Source organism: Neoarius graeffei, chromosome 1, assembly GCF_027579695.1.
Source record: "Neoarius graeffei isolate fNeoGra1 chromosome 1, fNeoGra1.pri, whole genome shotgun sequence".
In the NCBI taxonomy this organism is placed as follows: domain Eukaryota; kingdom Metazoa; phylum Chordata; class Actinopteri; order Siluriformes; family Ariidae; genus Neoarius; species Neoarius graeffei.
The window spans coordinates 128,663,611-128,681,987 of record NC_083569.1 but is presented as its reverse complement, the minus strand read 5'-3'; the positions used below and the strand labels follow the sequence as shown (position 1 = coordinate 128,681,987).

Here is an 18,377-nt window from a genome sequence, read left to right as displayed (position 1 = left end):
GTCACTGGGAAGACACACAAACACAGGTTAATTGACATCAGGTGTAGTGACACTGCCCTCCGGTCACAGACCGGCGCTTGACCACGCCCCCGCTGCCACAGGCGTACTTACCATTGTGCTGCATCACCTCTACTTTTAACAACCCTCTCTAAACATTTGGGAACTGAGGAGACCAACTGCTGTAGTTTCAAAAGAGAAAATGTTGTCCCATTCTTGCCTGATATACAATTTCAGTTGCTCAGCAGTTCGGGGTCTCCTTTGTCGTATTTTGCACTTCATAATACACCAAATGTTTTAAATGGGAGACAGGTCTGGACTGCAGGCAGGCCAGTTTAGCACCTGGACTCTTAATACGGAGCCATGCAGTTTCAATTTGTGCAGAAAGCGGTTTGTCTTGCTGAAAGAAGGAAGGTCTTCCCTGAAAAAGATTGTCTGGATGGCAGCATATTGCTCTGAAACATGTTTATATCATTCAGCATTAATGATGCCTTCCCAGATGTACAAGCTACCCATGTCATGTGCACTAATGCCCCCTCATACCATCACAGATGCTGAATGCTTTTGAGCTGTGTGCTGATAAGCCAGATGGTCCCCCTCCTCTTTAGCCTGGAGGACGTGGTGTCCATAATTTCTAAAAAGAATTTCTACTTTTGATTCGTCAGACCTCGGGACAGTTTTCCACTTCGCCTCAGTCCATCGTAAAAGAGCTCGGGCCCAGAGAAGGGGGCGGGGTTTCTGGATATTTTTATATCTGGTTTTAACTTGCGTTTGTGGATGCAGTAATGAAGTGTTTTCACAGACGATGGTTTTCTGAAGTGTTCCTGAGCCCATACAGTGATTTCCACTACAGACACGTGCCTGCTTTTAATGCAGTGTCTCCTGAGGGCCTGAAGATCACAGGCATCCAATGTCAGTTGTCAGCCTTGTCTCTTGCATACAGAGATTTCTCCAGCTTCTCGGAATCTTTTGATGATATTATGGACCATAGATGATGTGAAACCAGAATTCTGTGCAGTTTTACGTTGAGGAATGTTATTCTTAAAATTGTTGCACTGTTTGCCCACCCAGTCTTTCACAGAGGGGTGAACCCCACCCCATCTTTACTTCTGAGAGACTCCGCCTCTCTGGGATGCTTTTTTAAATACCCAAATCATGTTACTGACCTGCCGCCAATTAATCTAATTAGTTCTTTTTTTGCATGACACAACTTTCAGTCTTTCATTATTACTGACATCAAATTCAAAATGAGGATACATTTTTCAAAAAAAAATAAAGTTGTCAGGATCCCTTTAATGCAATTATTAAAGGGATCCTACAGTGGATTTATTCTCAAACTTATTTTAAATAAAAGTAACTGTAGATTTCAAAAATCAAACTTTGGTCTCCAAAAATATGAAAGTGTTCAAGAAAAATGAATTTTTCAAAATGTCAGATGGGCTTCCTGCGGTGGTGATGTATGCACTGACATCAGGTAATGTCCCTTGGAGCAACTCCGCTGTTTATATTCCCTTTTTGCATCATAGTTTTGCTAGTTTTACAAGTATTTTTACTGAATTTATCAGTTTTTAAATAAGTATGCCTCATGTAGCATATAAATACCACAATGATGCTTAAAAAAAAAAAAGCACAAGCTGGAACTAGACTGCATTTCCACAGAGAAAATGCGAAGTGTGCTTGATCAGCTGGAACAAAGCGTCACTGACAGAAACGGGATCAGACATGAGACACCGCGCTGCAGAATCTTTCACATAATCTACAGAAAGTGTGTGTAGCTGCGTACTCTAAAATCTCGGTTTAAAAATGGCTCAACTCGCAGCGTGACACGACACTTCACACTCCAATTTTTTTTTTTACTACACATGATCTACATGGTGTTGGGTAGATTAACAGGGAGAGTGGCATGATTTAAAACAGATTTTAGAACGTGACGCAACACTAAGGTTTTCTCCCAAAACTCCATTCATTTGGGGGGGGGGGGGGGAAGATTAATGGAAGTGAATGGGGGGAAAGGGATCAGCGAAAAGAAAGGAAAACAAGTGCGGGTCAGAACCGATTGCATGCATGTGTCGGGGATTTGGCCTGAGGTGCCACATGAAGTCTGGTGGGTCTCCGATGAGTGTCTGAGCAGGACGACTCAATTCGTGAGCCCCATTTATTCTCTATAGGGTTTAAAAAAGACAGTAAAATGACTACAACAGGTGCGTCGCTCCAAAAACCGTATCCAAGCGCACTACTCCGTTTCAGGACAGACGTGTCAGAGTTAGAACGGTGTCGAGATATATATACACACACACACACACACACACACACACACACACACACAGTAAATTCTGGCATGATAATACACAGACAATTGAGTGCCAATAGTGTGAAAGCAAGCGCCAAAGGCGCGAAGCGAAACTAGGGGGGTTCGGGGGCATGCTCCCCCAGAAAATTTATTGAAAATAGATGCTCTCAGGTGCATTTTCAGGGTCTCTGAGAGGTTTTAGATACATGATTATAGGATAGAGTTTACCAGTGCTTCAATGATTTCTGACCTAAATAGTATTAATGTAAACACATCTGAAATTTCACCTTAAAGTTCAACATGCAAGTTAAACTGTTTTGTTATAGATTACTGAGGTCTATGATCGGCTGAAAATCTACGGGGATCCCTTAATTATCTCTGATCAAGTCGTGTTGTAACAAAAATGCGCATGAAAATATGAACAGTGGTTTGCTCCATCTTCTGCAATCCAATGAAGAGAATCGATCATCATGACCTCCTGTTGATCACAAAGGGATCTGAACCGAAGACCTGCCACCGTAAAATAAGTTGCTGTATTACTATAACTGTAATGATTTAGAATGTTTCGGATGCAATTACCGTAATATATGTAGAACTAAGGTGCACTGAAAAGAAAAGTCAGGCAACTGCATATTATAAAGTTTAAATTTTGGCACTTTATTAAATGGACTAGATTAAGATTAAAACATATTTAAAGGAAAAGAAAACTTAATTCATACATTTAAGTTTGCAGAAAGATTATGTATTTATAAACACATTTCATGAAGAGAATTTGTTAATAAGTGTCAAATGTAGCATAATTGTGAATAATAATGAGCGTATTTGGCAGTGTGATGTCACTGTGAGCCTTTAACAAAAGAATAATCCGGAGCCGCCTTTTGTTAAATGGATCCCAGTGACATCACACTACCACAAATGCTTATGATTATTATTTGAAATGATGCTGTATTTGACACATTTGGACAACTTCACTTTGTGAGAGAGTGTTTAAGTACATAATCTTTCTGCAAACCCAAACTAATTAATTAAGTTTTCTACTCCTTTAAAGCAGATTAATTCTCCTTGGCTTTTGCTTGGCCCGATGTTGGGCAGCCCTCTCATAGTCCATCTCGCGGTCATCCATGCCGATGTGGATTAATTTGTCCAGCGAGTCTTCACCTAGCTTGTTAAAGTCAGTCAGCTTTGTCCGTCTGGTGGCAGACAACATCGGCAGCCAATGAGATCGCTTATAATGAATCGGAAACTTCCGGGATGTCTGACGTTTTCTTTCGATGTTTTTATTGGACGGTTTGAACACGTGATCTTGACATAGCCAACAGATTAGTTTGTTTACATCATATCACGTGGACATATTACTTTGACAGAATCAACACAAACATTGGAAAAAAAAGACCACTTGTTTAACACAAATATCAATCAGTATGTAAATGGATCTGTTATTTGCTCTCCTATGTATCGAGTTACTTGTGGGGAGGAAATTTAACGTATCGGTATAAATCTAAGCGTACCGGATTTTAACTAAAGCGACTAAGCATATCGGCAGGCAGAGCGAGCGGATCGGGCCCGACACGCTAAAACATTTTGAGGAAAACCATGCATCCTTATAGGCAAGTCCTGCCACTTGGCAGCCATCTTGGTAACACACACACACAGTTATAGATTAGAGATTAGATAGAACTTTATTGATCCCTTTGGGAGGGCTCCCTCAGGGAAATTAAAATTATATCAGTCTAACAAGACCAGGCTCCTATCTAAGAGAAAAGGGAGAGAAAAATGACTGCAATTTCAATGGCCACCGGAACGTAAAAACTGCATGTGCAGAAAATCAATCAAATATGATTTTTAAAAAACGCCTAAAAGTTTGGTGACTTTGCCCTCAAAATAAGGTTTAAAAAGCTTCCCTCTCCCACAGGTTCTACTATGCATGTGCAAGGTTACTACGTGGTCACTATACTTCTATGACGCAAGTGCGACTACAGGCTTTCCTGAGTACAACACCACCATCAGCTTAGTGTTTTCCAGTTCAGCAGACGATTGGCTTTATGGAGAGAAGGCAGGACATGTGCATACAACTAACATCTTAGGCATTAGACTTTTCATAAATTTCTATTCAGGAATCTTAAAGTGGCATATCTCCTCCCTTAGAAGATCTCCGCTCTCGGGCAGCTTGCCTCTGCTCTGTGCTCAGTGCGAGAGACTGATGGTAATAAAAATATAATTTAAAGCAAGGACAGTATATTAACTATATATTATAGACAGGACAGTAATCCCCCTACCTTCAACACTGACTGTGTAAATATGAAGGTCTTCCTCCTCCTCCGGATCTCGGACGATGTAAACTCCCCCATCAGTCGACCGGACTCCTCTCAGTGTGAGAACCGTGTTAGTGAGTGATGTTCTCGAGGTGTATTCAGCTGTACAGTGGAGTGAGCTTCTGTCCACACTGCAGATCTGTTTATCTGAATCTCTGTGGTTATAGATCACCTCCACTCGCTCTGATACGTGCAAATCCAGCAGCAGATCTTCACCAGGCTTCAGCTGAACTGATGAGATCAGTTCTAAGAAGAATAAATTAATTGTATGTAAATGTGAATATATATTTTTTTAATCAGCAGCAGTTGGTCTGTAGAGCAGGTAAAGACACTTACTGTCGACTACGAGCTGCACATCTTTTATGTCTCTGCCATCACACCGACACGTGTACAGTTTCCTCTGACTGAAATCAGCTGCAGGGATGGTGAGGGTGAGATTTCCCTTCAGGTACTCATCATGGGACATTTTAAATCCCTCCTCTGACCAGCAGGATGTCTGATTGCACTGAGCCACTACATGATCATTACTGAACAATCTCCATGTGGCCTCACGAGAACAGGTCCGTTCACATGGCAGAGCAGCAGACTGATTAAACTTCACCCGTACTGTAGGAACAGCTGATACAGGTGCTGAAACAGAGAAAATACTTTTAGGTAAAGGGGGAAACACCCCCCCCCCCCACACACACACACACACAGGTAAGTCAAAGTTCTAAGACAAATTGAAAAAAATCTTTGTTTATGAAAATAAAACTATTTCTCTACATATCCTCCATTTAAGTCTAAACACTTCTGCAAGCGGCGTTTCCATCGGAGAATTCCTTCTCTGTAGAATTCTGGGGGATGTCTTTCACACCTTTTGAAATTATAACATCCGTCTTAGAACTTTTTGACTTACCCTCGTGTGTATGTATGTGTACACATGCGCGTGCGCGCACACACACACACACACACATACACACACAGTGTGTACAGGTGATAGACAACAGTGTAACACTGGAAGCTCACAAACAAATATTACTGTGATACACTCGTACCTGAATAAAATCACTTACTAGTTATGGAGATGATCATGACGAGGACACCACGAAGAACACAGGAGGAGGTCATGTCAAACAACACCATCAGCCCTGTACAGGTGAGAAATCAACCAGACATTCAGACTCAGATTCTGCCCAGCTCACACTGGCATTTTTAGCTGTATGGCTAACTCAGTTATTCTGTTTTTTCTTATAAGGGCACGTATTTCACTAGAGGCACTCTTAGGCGAAGCGATGCACCGATACTAGTATTGGGCTGGTACTGCGCTCATATAAAAGTTATTTAATGCCACACACCAATATCACTTAATAACATTACATTAAACTCAAGGCCACAGTCAGAGGGTGTTCCGTCAGTTTTTACTGCCCCATCAGATTTTTGTATCTAGTGAGAGATTTGTCAACTGAAAAGAGAAATGAGAAATTGAGAACACTAGCATAGGCAAATTAGCAATTGTACATAGAGATGTTGTCAGCAATGTGGTCATATTTTAAAATAAGGGACAACAGACGTAAGGCAGACTGCAAGCTTTGTTCTGCTAAAGTGACCAGAGGAGGAGGAAGGGAGAACACGTCATTTAACACGAGCAATTTGATGAAAACATCTAATGGCTTATCATCCGGCCTCGGCCAAGATTCTTCTAACGACCCCTCGCCAGGCCTCTCTGTCTGCCACTGCTGTGCTGAGATCCTGCACATGAATCCTGGAGTCCTTTGACAGAATCGCTGGGAAAGTGATCTTCCTTGACTTAACCGGGCACTTGGTCAGGCTCCAAAGTAATAGGTGTAATACTGTTTCCCCCTTAGCTCAAAAGCAGCACCCAGCAAACTTTTCTTTGCCCGTGTCTTAAGGAAACAGGCTGAAGATCCCGAGAGACTTCTTCTAGGGTGGTGTGAGCAGATCAATGGATGTTTTGGATGCGACATAGAAGGTTGGTCCAAGTTCCACCTCGTCAGTGCTGTTTGACTCTACGTCCAGGTCTCAGCTCCATAAAAAAAGAATGGAATGACCGATCTGAACAAGTCAACCTTCAAGTTTCTGTCAAGGTTAGAGTGCAATATTTTGTCAAGGTGTCCTGGCCAAGGCAGGGATGCCCAGCATGTTTGCCATGCTGACCCAGAGACGCCTGCGCCAGCTAGGCCACATCAGCCGCATGGACAACGTCCGCATCCCAAAGGACTTGTTGTATGGTGAGCTGGCCACAGGCTCCAGACCCACAGGACGACCTGCACTACTCTACAAGGACGTGTGCAAGCACGACCCAAGGGCAGGCGGCCTCAACCCCGCAGACCTGGAGACGGCGGCCTCAGACCACGCTGGCTGGCGGTCCACCACCAAGGCCATCGTTGGGGAAGCCGAGGAAAGGAGAGAGACCCGGTGGAGGGAGAGGAGGCTCCGACGACAGCGGAGAATGTAGTCGGCACCAACAGACACCCAACCAAGCAACTTCACCTGCAGCAGACCGTGCGGCTCACGCATCGGCCTATACAGTCATACCAGGCACTGCAACTCAACAACTGATGGATGACCCCTGGCGCAGATCGCCATGATCTTTCGAGATCGAAGGAGCCAACAACAATACCCTTGATCAAACTTCTAGTTTAAAAATAATGTTAAAAAGCTGGGTAACACACTGAAATTTAACCTCACAAACTTTAGACAAACTCTTACTGCTGAAGCATCACCGTCAGGGTGCAGGCACTTACGGATGCAGGTGCAGGGGAGAGTGGGAGAAGCAAACTGTAGATGAAGCCAAATCAGTAGACAAGACTTGTGGTCAGAGAAACGGGCGGAGGTCGGTTGATCAGCAAAAAGGATAAAGGCGAGACTAGGAGACAAGGTCGAGGAAACATAAAAGGTCAAATAGCGAAAAGGCAGGCAGAAAGTAAACACTGAACAATACTTTATGCTGACTAGGCATGACAGTGGTGTTTAAATAGCAGTGTTTTCCCCAGAAAAAAATTAAAGCCCTAAATTGTGGCATGATAAAACACAGACAATTGAGCGCCAATGGCGCGAAGTGAAACTAGGGGGGTCCGGGGGCATGCTCCCCTGGAAAATTTTTTGAAAATAGATGCTCTCCGGTGCATTTTCAGGGTCTCAGAGGTTTTAGATCCATGATTTAGATTTTAACAGTGCTTCAATGATTTCTGACCTAAATAGTATTAATGTAAACACATTTGAAATTTCACCTTAAAGTTCAACATGCAAGTTAAACTGTTTTGTTACAGATTACTTAAGTATACGATAGATCTGAAAATCTACGGGGATCCCTTGCACTTAATTATCTCTGATCAAGTCGTGTTGTAACAAAAATGCGCATGAAAATATGAACAGTGGTTTGCTCCATCTTATGCAATCCAATGAAGAGAATCGATCATCATGACCTCCTGTTGATCACAAAGGGATCTGAACCGAAGACCTGCCACCTTAAAATAAGTTGCTGTATTACTATAACTGTAATGATTTAGAATGTTTCAAATGCAATTACCGTAATATATGTAGAACTAAGATGCACTGAAAAGAAAAGTAAGGCAGCTGCATATTATAGTTTACATTTTGGCACTTTATTAAATGGACTAGATTAAGATTAAAACATATTTAAAGGAAAAAAAACTTAATACATTTAAGTTTGCAGAAAGATTATGTATTTATAAACACATTCATGAAGAGAATTTGTTAATAAGTGTCAAATGCAGCATAATTGCGAATAATAATGAGCGTATTTGGCAGTGTGATGTCACTGTGAGCCTTTAACAAAAGAATAATCCGGAGCCGCCTTTTGTTAAATGGATCCCAGTGACATCACACTGCCAAAAATGCTTATGATTATTATTTGAAATTATGCTGTACTTGACACATTTGGACAACTTCACTTTGTAAGAGAGTGTTTAAGTACATAATCTTTCTGCAAACCCAAACTAATGAATTAAGTTTTCTACTCCTTTAAAGCAGATTAATTCTCCTTGGCTTTTGCTTGGCCCAATGTTGGGCAGCCCTCTCATAGTCCATCTCGCCGTCATCCATGCCGATGTGGATTAATTTGTCCAGCGAGTCTTCACCTAGCTTATTAAAGTCAGTCGGCTTTGTCCATCTGGTGGCAGACAACATCGGCAGCCAATGAGATCGCTTATAATGAATCGGAAACTTCCGGGATGTCTGACGTTTTCTTTCGATGTTTTTATTGGACGGTCTGAACACGTGACACGTTGACTTGACACAGCCAACAGATTAGTTTGTTTACATCATACCACGCGGACATATTACTTTGACAGAATCAACACAAACATTGGGGGGGAAAAGGCCGCTTGTTTAACACAAATATCAATCAGTATGTAAATGAATCTGTTATTTGCTCTCCTGTGTATCGAGTTACTTGTGGGTAGGAAATTTAATGTATCGGTATAAATCTAAGCGTATCGGATTTTAACTAAAGCGACTAAGCGTATCGGCAGGCAGAGCAAGCGGATCGGGCCCGACACGCTAAAACATTTTGGGGAAAACCATGAATAGGGAAGCTGATTAAGGGGGAAATGAGTGACAGGTGTGATTAATAAGCTGGAGACAGAGGGCGCTGTGGTTCTTGGGAAGTGTAGTTCATGGTGGCTGTTTGGAGGCTGTTTCAAGCTTGTGCTCTCAACGCTGTTACTGACACTCACATACATACTTAAATGCAATGATTATCCTACATCTTTTGTATTGCATGACTAGTTCGTTTCAGGCATGTAAAACAACCTTAAGACCACTTGAACCATTATATAAAAGCGCCCTTAAAAGCATATACGCAGAGTAGGGCTGCTCGATATTGGAAAAAATCAATATCACGATTTTTTCAGTAAATATCGATATCGCGATTTTTAAAACGATATTTATACACCTTTTTTTAAAGCCCTGATAATCAACACCTGAGGCACCGGGCCACATTTTTATAGTACAGGCCTCATAGGCTACCTGTCAACCCTTCCCGTTGTACCCTGAAACGCCTTTTACTTAAACTATTTACTGTGCAAGCGCGTACTTTGCATAGGTCCTATAGCCTGCACAAGGCTCACGTTCTCCTCACTCAACATTTCCGATCACAGAGTTTGGAGCCAGCGCTGGTATTACCAGTGATTACTGCGTAACGTCCACACTGGCTCGTAGCCAGCCAAGGATAAAATCTCTCTCACACACACACACTACAACGTAAGCTTGTGTGTTGTTAAGACACCAACATTAAAACACGCACACACACGGACTGGCCATCGGGAGTAGCGGGAGTTTGTGGGCCGGCGGAGAAAAAAAAAAAAAGTTGCGCGCTGGCCTTTAATATGATAAGCAATGTTAACAGTTTCTTAAAGAAACTGTTAACATTGCTTATCATATTAAAGGCCAGCGCGCAACTGTAATAAACAATGTTAACAGTTTCTTAAAGAAACTTAACATTGCTTATCATATTAAAGGCCAGCGCGCAACTGTTTTGTTTTTTTCTCCGCCGGCCCACACTGAACCACCGGGAAAACTCCCGCTACTCCCGATGGCCAGTCCGTGTGTGAACACGCACAATATAGAGACAAGTCCTTAAGAATTAACATACATGAAAATAGCTCAGCGGCATGTAAACATTCCCTGAAAGTGTAGGTGGCACTGCGGCTAGATGCTACGTGAAATGGCACAAGGCAAACACCATGCTTCGCTTAGTCAACAGACAAAATCCACGAACCCAGTAGTCCTCCTACTACTGTGGGTTAGTGTTCTGTGGCCAAAAACACCCTATGCACAGTCATTCCAAAACATCCCCACTAGTTGCAGGTTATGTCTCAAATACAGATATGCGTTGTGGATTAAGCGATCTATTTTCAAGCATCAGGCTTCTCTTTCTTCATCTTCCAAATGTGGACTCCGCTATCTTTTTGGCATGTCAGCATTGAAATACCATTTGCAGAGATATTTCACTCGAAAAGTAAAAGCAACACATGATTAGGGCTACATGATTAGCAGGGGGACACCGTTTTAAGCGCACGGAATTTTAAAAACAATGTAATTACATCGGAGTCCGTCTACATCGCGCAATAAACCCGTCCTTAGCAGAACCTACTTCAAAGCATGATGCTAGCTGCAGATGCACAAGTCAAAATCAAATGAACCCAAGTAAACATGCCGCGGCGGGCAACATTAATAACCAAACTGCCTTACCTTAAAACGCTGCCTTGACCACAGGACGACTCGCAATTATTCCACTTAAATCCACACGGTTTAACACATCTAACACAGCTAGCAAGCTGGATATGTGCTAATATTGTTGTGCTTGTTTTCTTCCGTAGATGCCATTTTTACATTACCCAGTCCCACATCCAAAAATATGACGTAAATATATGTTAATTGTATTATTATAACTATTAGCAAGCAAATCAAACAACATATTAACAAATCAATATATCAAATCACCCGACACGTATGAAAACAGAAGAATTGATTTTTTACTGTTGCGGAGATATCGCGGGAGTAGAATGGATGACGTATGCAAGGCTACGGTGTGCCTTAGGGGACAGAAGGGTTCGTTTTACCTTACTGTCACGTCAATGTTATTGTTGTTTTATTGCCATTGTAGAAATATTGTGCACGTCCCTTTCGACAAATGACAAAAAATCGTTTCATATCGATATTATGAATTTTGATATCGTTTGACACCAATATCGATATCGCGATAAAAATACGATATATTGCACAGCTCTAACGCAGAGCCATGAATAAATGCTGTGAGACCTCAAGAATGGCACAGGAATAGTTAAGTGTTAACGGTAAATCTAATATAGTAATTTTTACAATTAAAGTGATTTATATCGGTAGCGGTCTGAGTGAATGACCTTGACGTCCGTAATGTCCCAGCAGGAAGTCTATCGGTCTCATCGCCATTTCCGCTATACTAAAACACAGAGCTGACTGCAACTCCGATCTTCCATTTAGAGCTAATTTATCACCATGCCACGTAGATGTGTTGCTGGCCGGTGCAGCAACACGACAGAAGGTGGATTTACATTGCATTCATGGCCCCAGAATGTTCAAACTGCAAAGACTTTTTGCGAGAAGTTCACAGGCACATTGGGCACCTATGAAGTGGTCTCTCCTCTGCTCTGCACATTTTACTGAAGACTCGTATGAGACCTCTGATCTGTTGAGGAGCGTTGGATATAAGCCCGGATTGAAAGAGGGTGCGGTACCAACAATTAAAGGAAAAGAAAACTACAAGAAAAGGAAAGTATTTATTTATAAAAAGGAAAGGGAGTTCAGTTGTACCAATTCTCCCAAAGAGTGAGCCGAGGGTTGTTGGTAAAACCCGGGACGGAATGGAACGGGACATATCGCTCGGGCAGCGACCTCCCCGTGGTTGTTGCTACAACCGGTGACATCCCATTTCGTCCCAGGTTTTAGTAATTGCTTGAGCCCAGCAGTAATGGCGGAATACACAGTGTGAAGACAAGTGAATGAGTGGAGCAGCCGTCTGATTTCTAAACTGGATATCGCTGCCATCTCGCCCTTACGTGGAAGAAGTGAATGAACGGAGAACTGAACGAACAACTGAAAGTCAGACTGTTTCAAAAACGATCGGCCTTCAAGAAGCGAGAACACAGACGGGTAAGCTCCGACTCTCATTTGGATAAAAAACATCACCACGTTGTTTACCTGCATTTAGATTAATACAGGTCACTTGTATTGTGCGTTTAAGTTAGCGGTATAAGATTATTTAATTTGCTTCAGAATGTGATTGTCTCAGTTCATTTGATTATTTAATGAGCCTTTTACGTTTTTTCAGTGAAAATGGGTGCATGTACATGTATGTTGCATAAGTTATAACACCCATCCTGTTTTAATGAGAGTCAACCCACAATCAATGAAGTCAAATCAGTCTTAGTTGAGCGAGTCGGTAACGCTATTTCTTACTTTCACCATAAATTTATTTATATGACTTTGGTCTATTGCTGTAAAAGGCTTCGGCCTTAAAACCGGTTCCCGCTGTGACGTCACGCGCTCAGGGCTGGCTGGCTCAGCGGGGCAGCTCCAGTGGGAATTTTTTTATTCCCATTTATGCAGCATACAAGAGTCAAGGATGGAGACACTATCCACTCAGAAATTTATTTAAAAATAAAGGTTCTGAGTATCTCCTTCAAGATCCATAACAAAAAAACCATGTCAATACCACCACTGTCATATACTCACCAAATATGTTGAAAATTTGATCATGCACACAAATATCTGCCTACTATTGAAAATTATCCATAAGGCCATTATTAAAAAATTTTCTGTTTCTGGTCCACCGGCCAGGTGAGTGCCGTTTGTGCGGGCGAAATTTTTTTTTAACACCGTTTTTTCGACATTTTTTTCGGGTTCGTAAATCTAAAATCGAACTTGACATTTACGCATTCCCAGGGCTTTCCACTAAGGCTCATACTAGCCAGCCATGACAAATAAGTAGCCAGCCGGGGGGGGGAGTAAACACAACTCCTGTGCATGCAGTTCCCAGGATTAAATGGATTTTCCACAGACCATTTATTTATTCACTTTACTCAAATACAAAGTAAAATGGCAGTAAATCATCTTTCTTTTCTTGCGTATTGCATCATGAGGCGTTCCTGGCTTGTAAATCTCTTATTTTCGGTGCATGACACATTCACGCAGCTGAGCATGCTATGAATTAACAACGACAGCGGCCTGCAGTGGGGCTACACAATTACACACTCGGCGAACATTTCTCCATTTGTGTATGAAAATACACTCCAACCACTCTGTTTGGTTTCATTTACAACCAAGGGTGTCTTTTGATGCCAGCACGTAATTGAACGAGAGAAGACTGGTTTACCGGAGACAAAATAAGCGTTCTCTCTGCTTCTGTTCCCTCCGACGGCCCTGACACACTACTGCCTCCGCCGAGTGCGCGCACACACACCGCATGTCGGGGCCGCGGATGAGTTACTCTCCCCTGATCAACGAAGTCGGCGGGGAATTTGTGGTTATTATCGGTACAAACAGCGCGAATCACAACTTAAATGAGTGCGGTTCAGTTTGACATTATTGTCAGTCCGTTAGATAAACATTTAATTTTATTAAAATCGAAAATTAATATTTAGAGCCTGTGGGCTACAAAAATAATAGTCATTAAAGTAGCCGGCTGGACTTAATTGTGTAGTCGGCTGTATGGCCGGCAGCCGGCGCTTGTGGAAAGCCCTGTCGAATCAGCTCTGCGCATGCGCCGTGCGGCACAAAAAAAATGGCAGCCACCATGAAGGAAGGAGATCCGGAGTTTTCAAACATTTGCTTAAGTGTGAAATTGCAAAATGGTATTCTAGTGAACAACAAAATAGTAAAGATTCAGAAAAACAAATCATTCAGTGATCATTTTAATAGTGTAATTTCATCCGAACTAGGCCTAACGGTCGATTTAGAACTACAAAAAGTCTGTGTGTCGGACATTTTAAGTACCTTTTGTAAAAGTTTTGCAAATGTTGCAGTCAGCATTTAAAATGCTAGCTTAAAGTTTTTGTACAAGTTTCAGTTGATTAAACTGTCATATTTTATTAAATGTGTCTGCTTTTGTAATAAAAAAGTACTGAAAGAAAAAGCAAACAGCATTGCGATTTCTTATCCATCCATATATAATAAAAAAAAAAAATCCCTCCCTCCCGACTGAAAATTTTTTTGCTCACCCGGTGGACAGGAAACTGATTTTTTTTTAAGGATGGCCTAATGTTGCTGCTTCTACAATTTCGTAGCATTTTATGGAAACGCAGTCTAGTGTTGAGTTCGAAATTAAAAGGAAACTGCATGCAACAACATTATAGTCCAAGTGGGTTGGAATTTTGAATGGGAGGTCATGTGATGCTACGAAATTGTGCATTTCCAGAGGATTTAGCTCTGCACTCGGCACTCGACTTTTACGGACTGTCCCCTGAAGATGGCGTCTGGAGAACAACTACTTTCGGGAAGGTACGTTTTGTATTCAGTCTTCTAGACGATCTGTCCGTACACTTACAGAGCTAGGGACACTTCAGTTTGTGTGTAGGAACCCTGTACTCACTTCCACTGAACTGTAATGTTGTTTGAACCTTGGCAATGGTTTTAACCCTTTGGTGACTGACCCCTTGAAAATGGTTCCTCCAGGAACGATGACGTTTCAGTTGTCAAGACAACGGAAAAACTAAAATACAAAAACAGAAAGATACGTCACAATGCTCTTGTGCACAAAACAAAATGCTCTTGTATTTTGGTTTTTCCGTTGTCTTGACAACTGAAACGTCATTGTTCCTGGAGGAACGATTTTCAAGGGGTCAGTCACCAAAGGGTTAAAAACAGCGTTTTGTACTGGTGAAATGACATGTCCCTTGCACTGCCGTGTTAGCGCTTTCGGTTTAAATCACAAAAAACGAACTCTCAAAACACAACCGATTGACATGATTGTGCTACCAACTCAACGTATGAACTCCCAATCATGCGAAAATAGCCCTAAAAAGCATTTCACTCCAGATTATTCCTTTAAGTAAATATTAACTTGGCACAGGGTAATAAAAAGACAAATTATTTTCTTCACAGGCAACATTCTGCCAATCCAGTTTCTCAAAGATTAGCACCCAGATAAACAAAGTGCAAAGTAACAACGTACTGCCAGCTGTCATTTGGATAAAAGTAACAACAATTAGAACGAGATAACATGTAGGCAAGGGCGTAGGTTTGGTATTAACACTGGTGGGGACATAAACCCAGTGCCAGCCCCCAGTGGCGCCAACTTCAGGTCAACATTAGAGGGTCACAATATTTTGCTCCGTTGTGTTCCACCAAAAGAGTCTCCATCATCTCTCCAAAGTCCAGACTTTTAACATTTGAAGTTCAGAACTGTAGTAATTCATGAATGATGATATTATTAATAATATGCAATTCATTTGATTAATTGCAAATCTTGCATGTGATGATTAACTCATTCTACCAATTTGCAAATGTGTTTACAAGCGAATAGCGCACTGACTGTCGGGAGGGTGTCTGTTCCTTTCCCTCATAAATGGAAGTAAAACCCATCCGGAGCCTTAAACACTGCGTTCCATGAGGCTGGCAGGGGGAGTCGGCTCTCTTCTGATCTTTAACTAGTTTTAGAATGCCAGTTTAAGCTGATATGTGATCGATCTAACAGTAAAACAGCACGAGGGCTCGACAACTTTGAGACTTTGAAAGGTTACAATTTTACTTGGCAAAAGAATGTATCTGAATTCTGATTGGTTGTTATTATATTATTGCCCTTTTGTTGTTTTCTTGAGCCCAGAGTGGAGAGGGAGAGGTGGTGGTTCTACAGAGAAGTTCTCGTCGTGGCTCAGATGTCTAAGGCACCGTACCATAAATCCGGGGACCCGGGTTCGATTCCGGCCCGAGGTCGTTTCCCGATCCCCCCGTCTTTCTCTCTCGCTCATTTCCTGTCTCTCTACACTGTCCTATCCAAAAAAAAAAAAAAAAAATACACCAGAAGGTGGGCTGAACTTTTTTTTAGAAGAAGCGGAAGTGAAGCCCAAGACTGACAGCCGAAGGAGAAGGCGGCCGCCATTACAACACACTCACTCTCTCTCTCTCTCACACTCTTACACACACAAAAACCCACCCGAGTAAAAAGTATTATTGATATTTAACAGTAATTAACACCCGGGTGTGGTGTTTCTGCACCGCTTTCAGGCTTCAGGTGATTGTTCTTCTGGAGTTTGTGTAGAAAGTTCTGCTGAAGTTAGTTTCAGTTTTGTTTTAAACACAAAGCCGAAAATCTCAATCTAAAACCGACTTAAAACCCACCATCAGTTCCTGCTTAAAACCCATAACATTACGGTATTACTAAAATAATAATGTTTTAAAATAACTCTTCACACAGCTTCCTAAGGCAGAGAATTATCTCCACAGCGCCATTTTACACAACTATTTCCTCTCAGTGTTTTTACCACAGGGCCATTTCACACAAACTCTTCTCTGTTTGAACACAAAAACACATTTCCGGTTATTTATACCGCACTCTCGAGGGTGTATTAAGTTATTTATAATAATAAACTCACCGTGTGAAGTTCACATTTTCACTCTCTTCTTCCGCTTGATGAGTTAGGTGTGCACCTGTATCTACCTGTGTGTGGGTGGAAACCTTCTTCTCTGTTTAACGGCATTACTGCCACCTTCTGGATCAACACGGGAAGAACATGCAAACTCCACACAGAAAGGCCCTCGCTAGCCATGGGGCTCGAACCCAGAACCTTCTTGCTGTGAGGTGACAGTACTCACCACTACACCACCGTGCCGCCCTCCAGTTCTATACCTAAAAAAAATTAAAACATTAAACATAAACTTTTGACCTATTTCCACATATGCTGTTAAAATTTGAGATCAATTGAATGAGAATTGGCAAAGTTATTAGATTGTGAAATCATATCAATTTTTTTTTAAACACCCTGTAGTATATTCTATTTTATCCTGTTTTTCAAAAATAAACAAAATTTCCCTCTGGGCAGCACGGTGGCGTAGTGGTTAGTGCTGTTGCCTCAGCAAGAAGATCTGGGTTCAAGCCCCGTAGCCGGCGAGGGCCTTTCTGTGCGGAGTTTGCATGTTCTCCCCGTGGGTTTCCTCCGGGTACTCCGGTTTCCCCCACAGTCCAAAGACATGCAGGTTAGGTTAACTGGTGACTCTAAATTGACCGTAAGTGTGAATGGTTGTCTGTGTCTATGTGTCAGCCCTGTGATGACCTGGCGACTTGTCCAGGGTGTACCCCGCCTTTCGCCCATAGTCAGCTGGGATAGGCTCCAGCTTGCCTGTGACCCTGTAGAACAGGATAAAGTGGCTAGAGATGATGAGATGAGATTTAACTGATACTTCTGTCACACCAATCTCCTTTATTTCTGAATCCATCGCTCTACTTTCTTCCACATACCTCCTGCATGATAGAAGAACCCTTTATTTGTCACATGCACACTCAAGCACAGCAAAATTCCTCCTCTGCTTTTAACATATCTGAAGCAGTGAACACCCACAGCAGTGGGCAGCTATGCTACAGCACCCGGGGAGCAGTTGGGGGTTACGAGCCTTGCTCAAGGGCACTTCAGCCATGATACAGAGGGAGGGGAAAGTGCTGTTCATTCACTCAGCTCCCCTCACTTTTTTCCTGCTGGACCCAAGAACCGTACTGGCGACTTTTGGGCCCATGGCTACTCCCATGAAGCTCATGCTGGACTGTTTTGGTAATTAACGCTCCTGACATAATCTGGTAGGATGCTTTCCAATGATGCTTAATGTGCTATTTAGGAGGGTGACTGTTAGGTTTTGATCCATCTGTAGCAAAGAAGGGTGAATTGACAAAGTATGATCTAGGAATGTAGACCCTCTGCTGCCTAGGAGATTCCACCTCATGGATCAATCCAGTAGCAAACGGTCACTGACACAGCTGCTCAGGGATGCTTCTCAGTTTGTTGTAGGACAAACATGAGTATATATTCACATTCAACAGTGTGTTGTAGCTCTGTGATTGGATGATGACAAGGACTTAATTGATGAAGTTATCTATGTATGACAGGGTACCTTAAATGGGTGATGAAGCATTACGTCACTGGTTTACACTACAATACTATATGAAAGACAAGAGACATTATGTACCATTACATCACCTGTGAGGATCATAATCTTATGAAAAGAAGAAATATGTTACAGGTGATTTTCAAAATCAGGTGATTCTAGATTTACCTAGGTGATCTGGG

The 18,377-nt window shown here is 42.1% G+C and overlaps 1 protein-coding gene across 1 annotated transcript in view; it reads right to left on the bottom strand.

Moving 5' to 3' along the window:
- Nucleotides 1-16,775, bottom strand: part of LOC132883470 (uncharacterized) — an 18,906-nt gene extending 2,131 nt beyond the window's left edge. The window contains exons 1-5 of the mRNA XM_060917144.1: nucleotides 16,695-16,775; nucleotides 7,347-7,468; nucleotides 5,655-5,729; nucleotides 4,936-5,229; nucleotides 4,564-4,845 (exon numbers count right to left, since the gene is read on the bottom strand). Of these exons, the coding sequence (XP_060773127.1) occupies nucleotides 4,564-4,845; nucleotides 4,936-5,229; nucleotides 5,655-5,724 (646 nt within the window). The 5' untranslated portion in view covers nucleotides 5,725-5,729; nucleotides 7,347-7,468; nucleotides 16,695-16,775. The remainder of the gene's footprint in view (nucleotides 1-4,563; nucleotides 4,846-4,935; nucleotides 5,230-5,654; nucleotides 5,730-7,346; nucleotides 7,469-16,694) is intronic.
- Nucleotides 16,776-18,377: the final 1,602 nt, after the last annotated feature.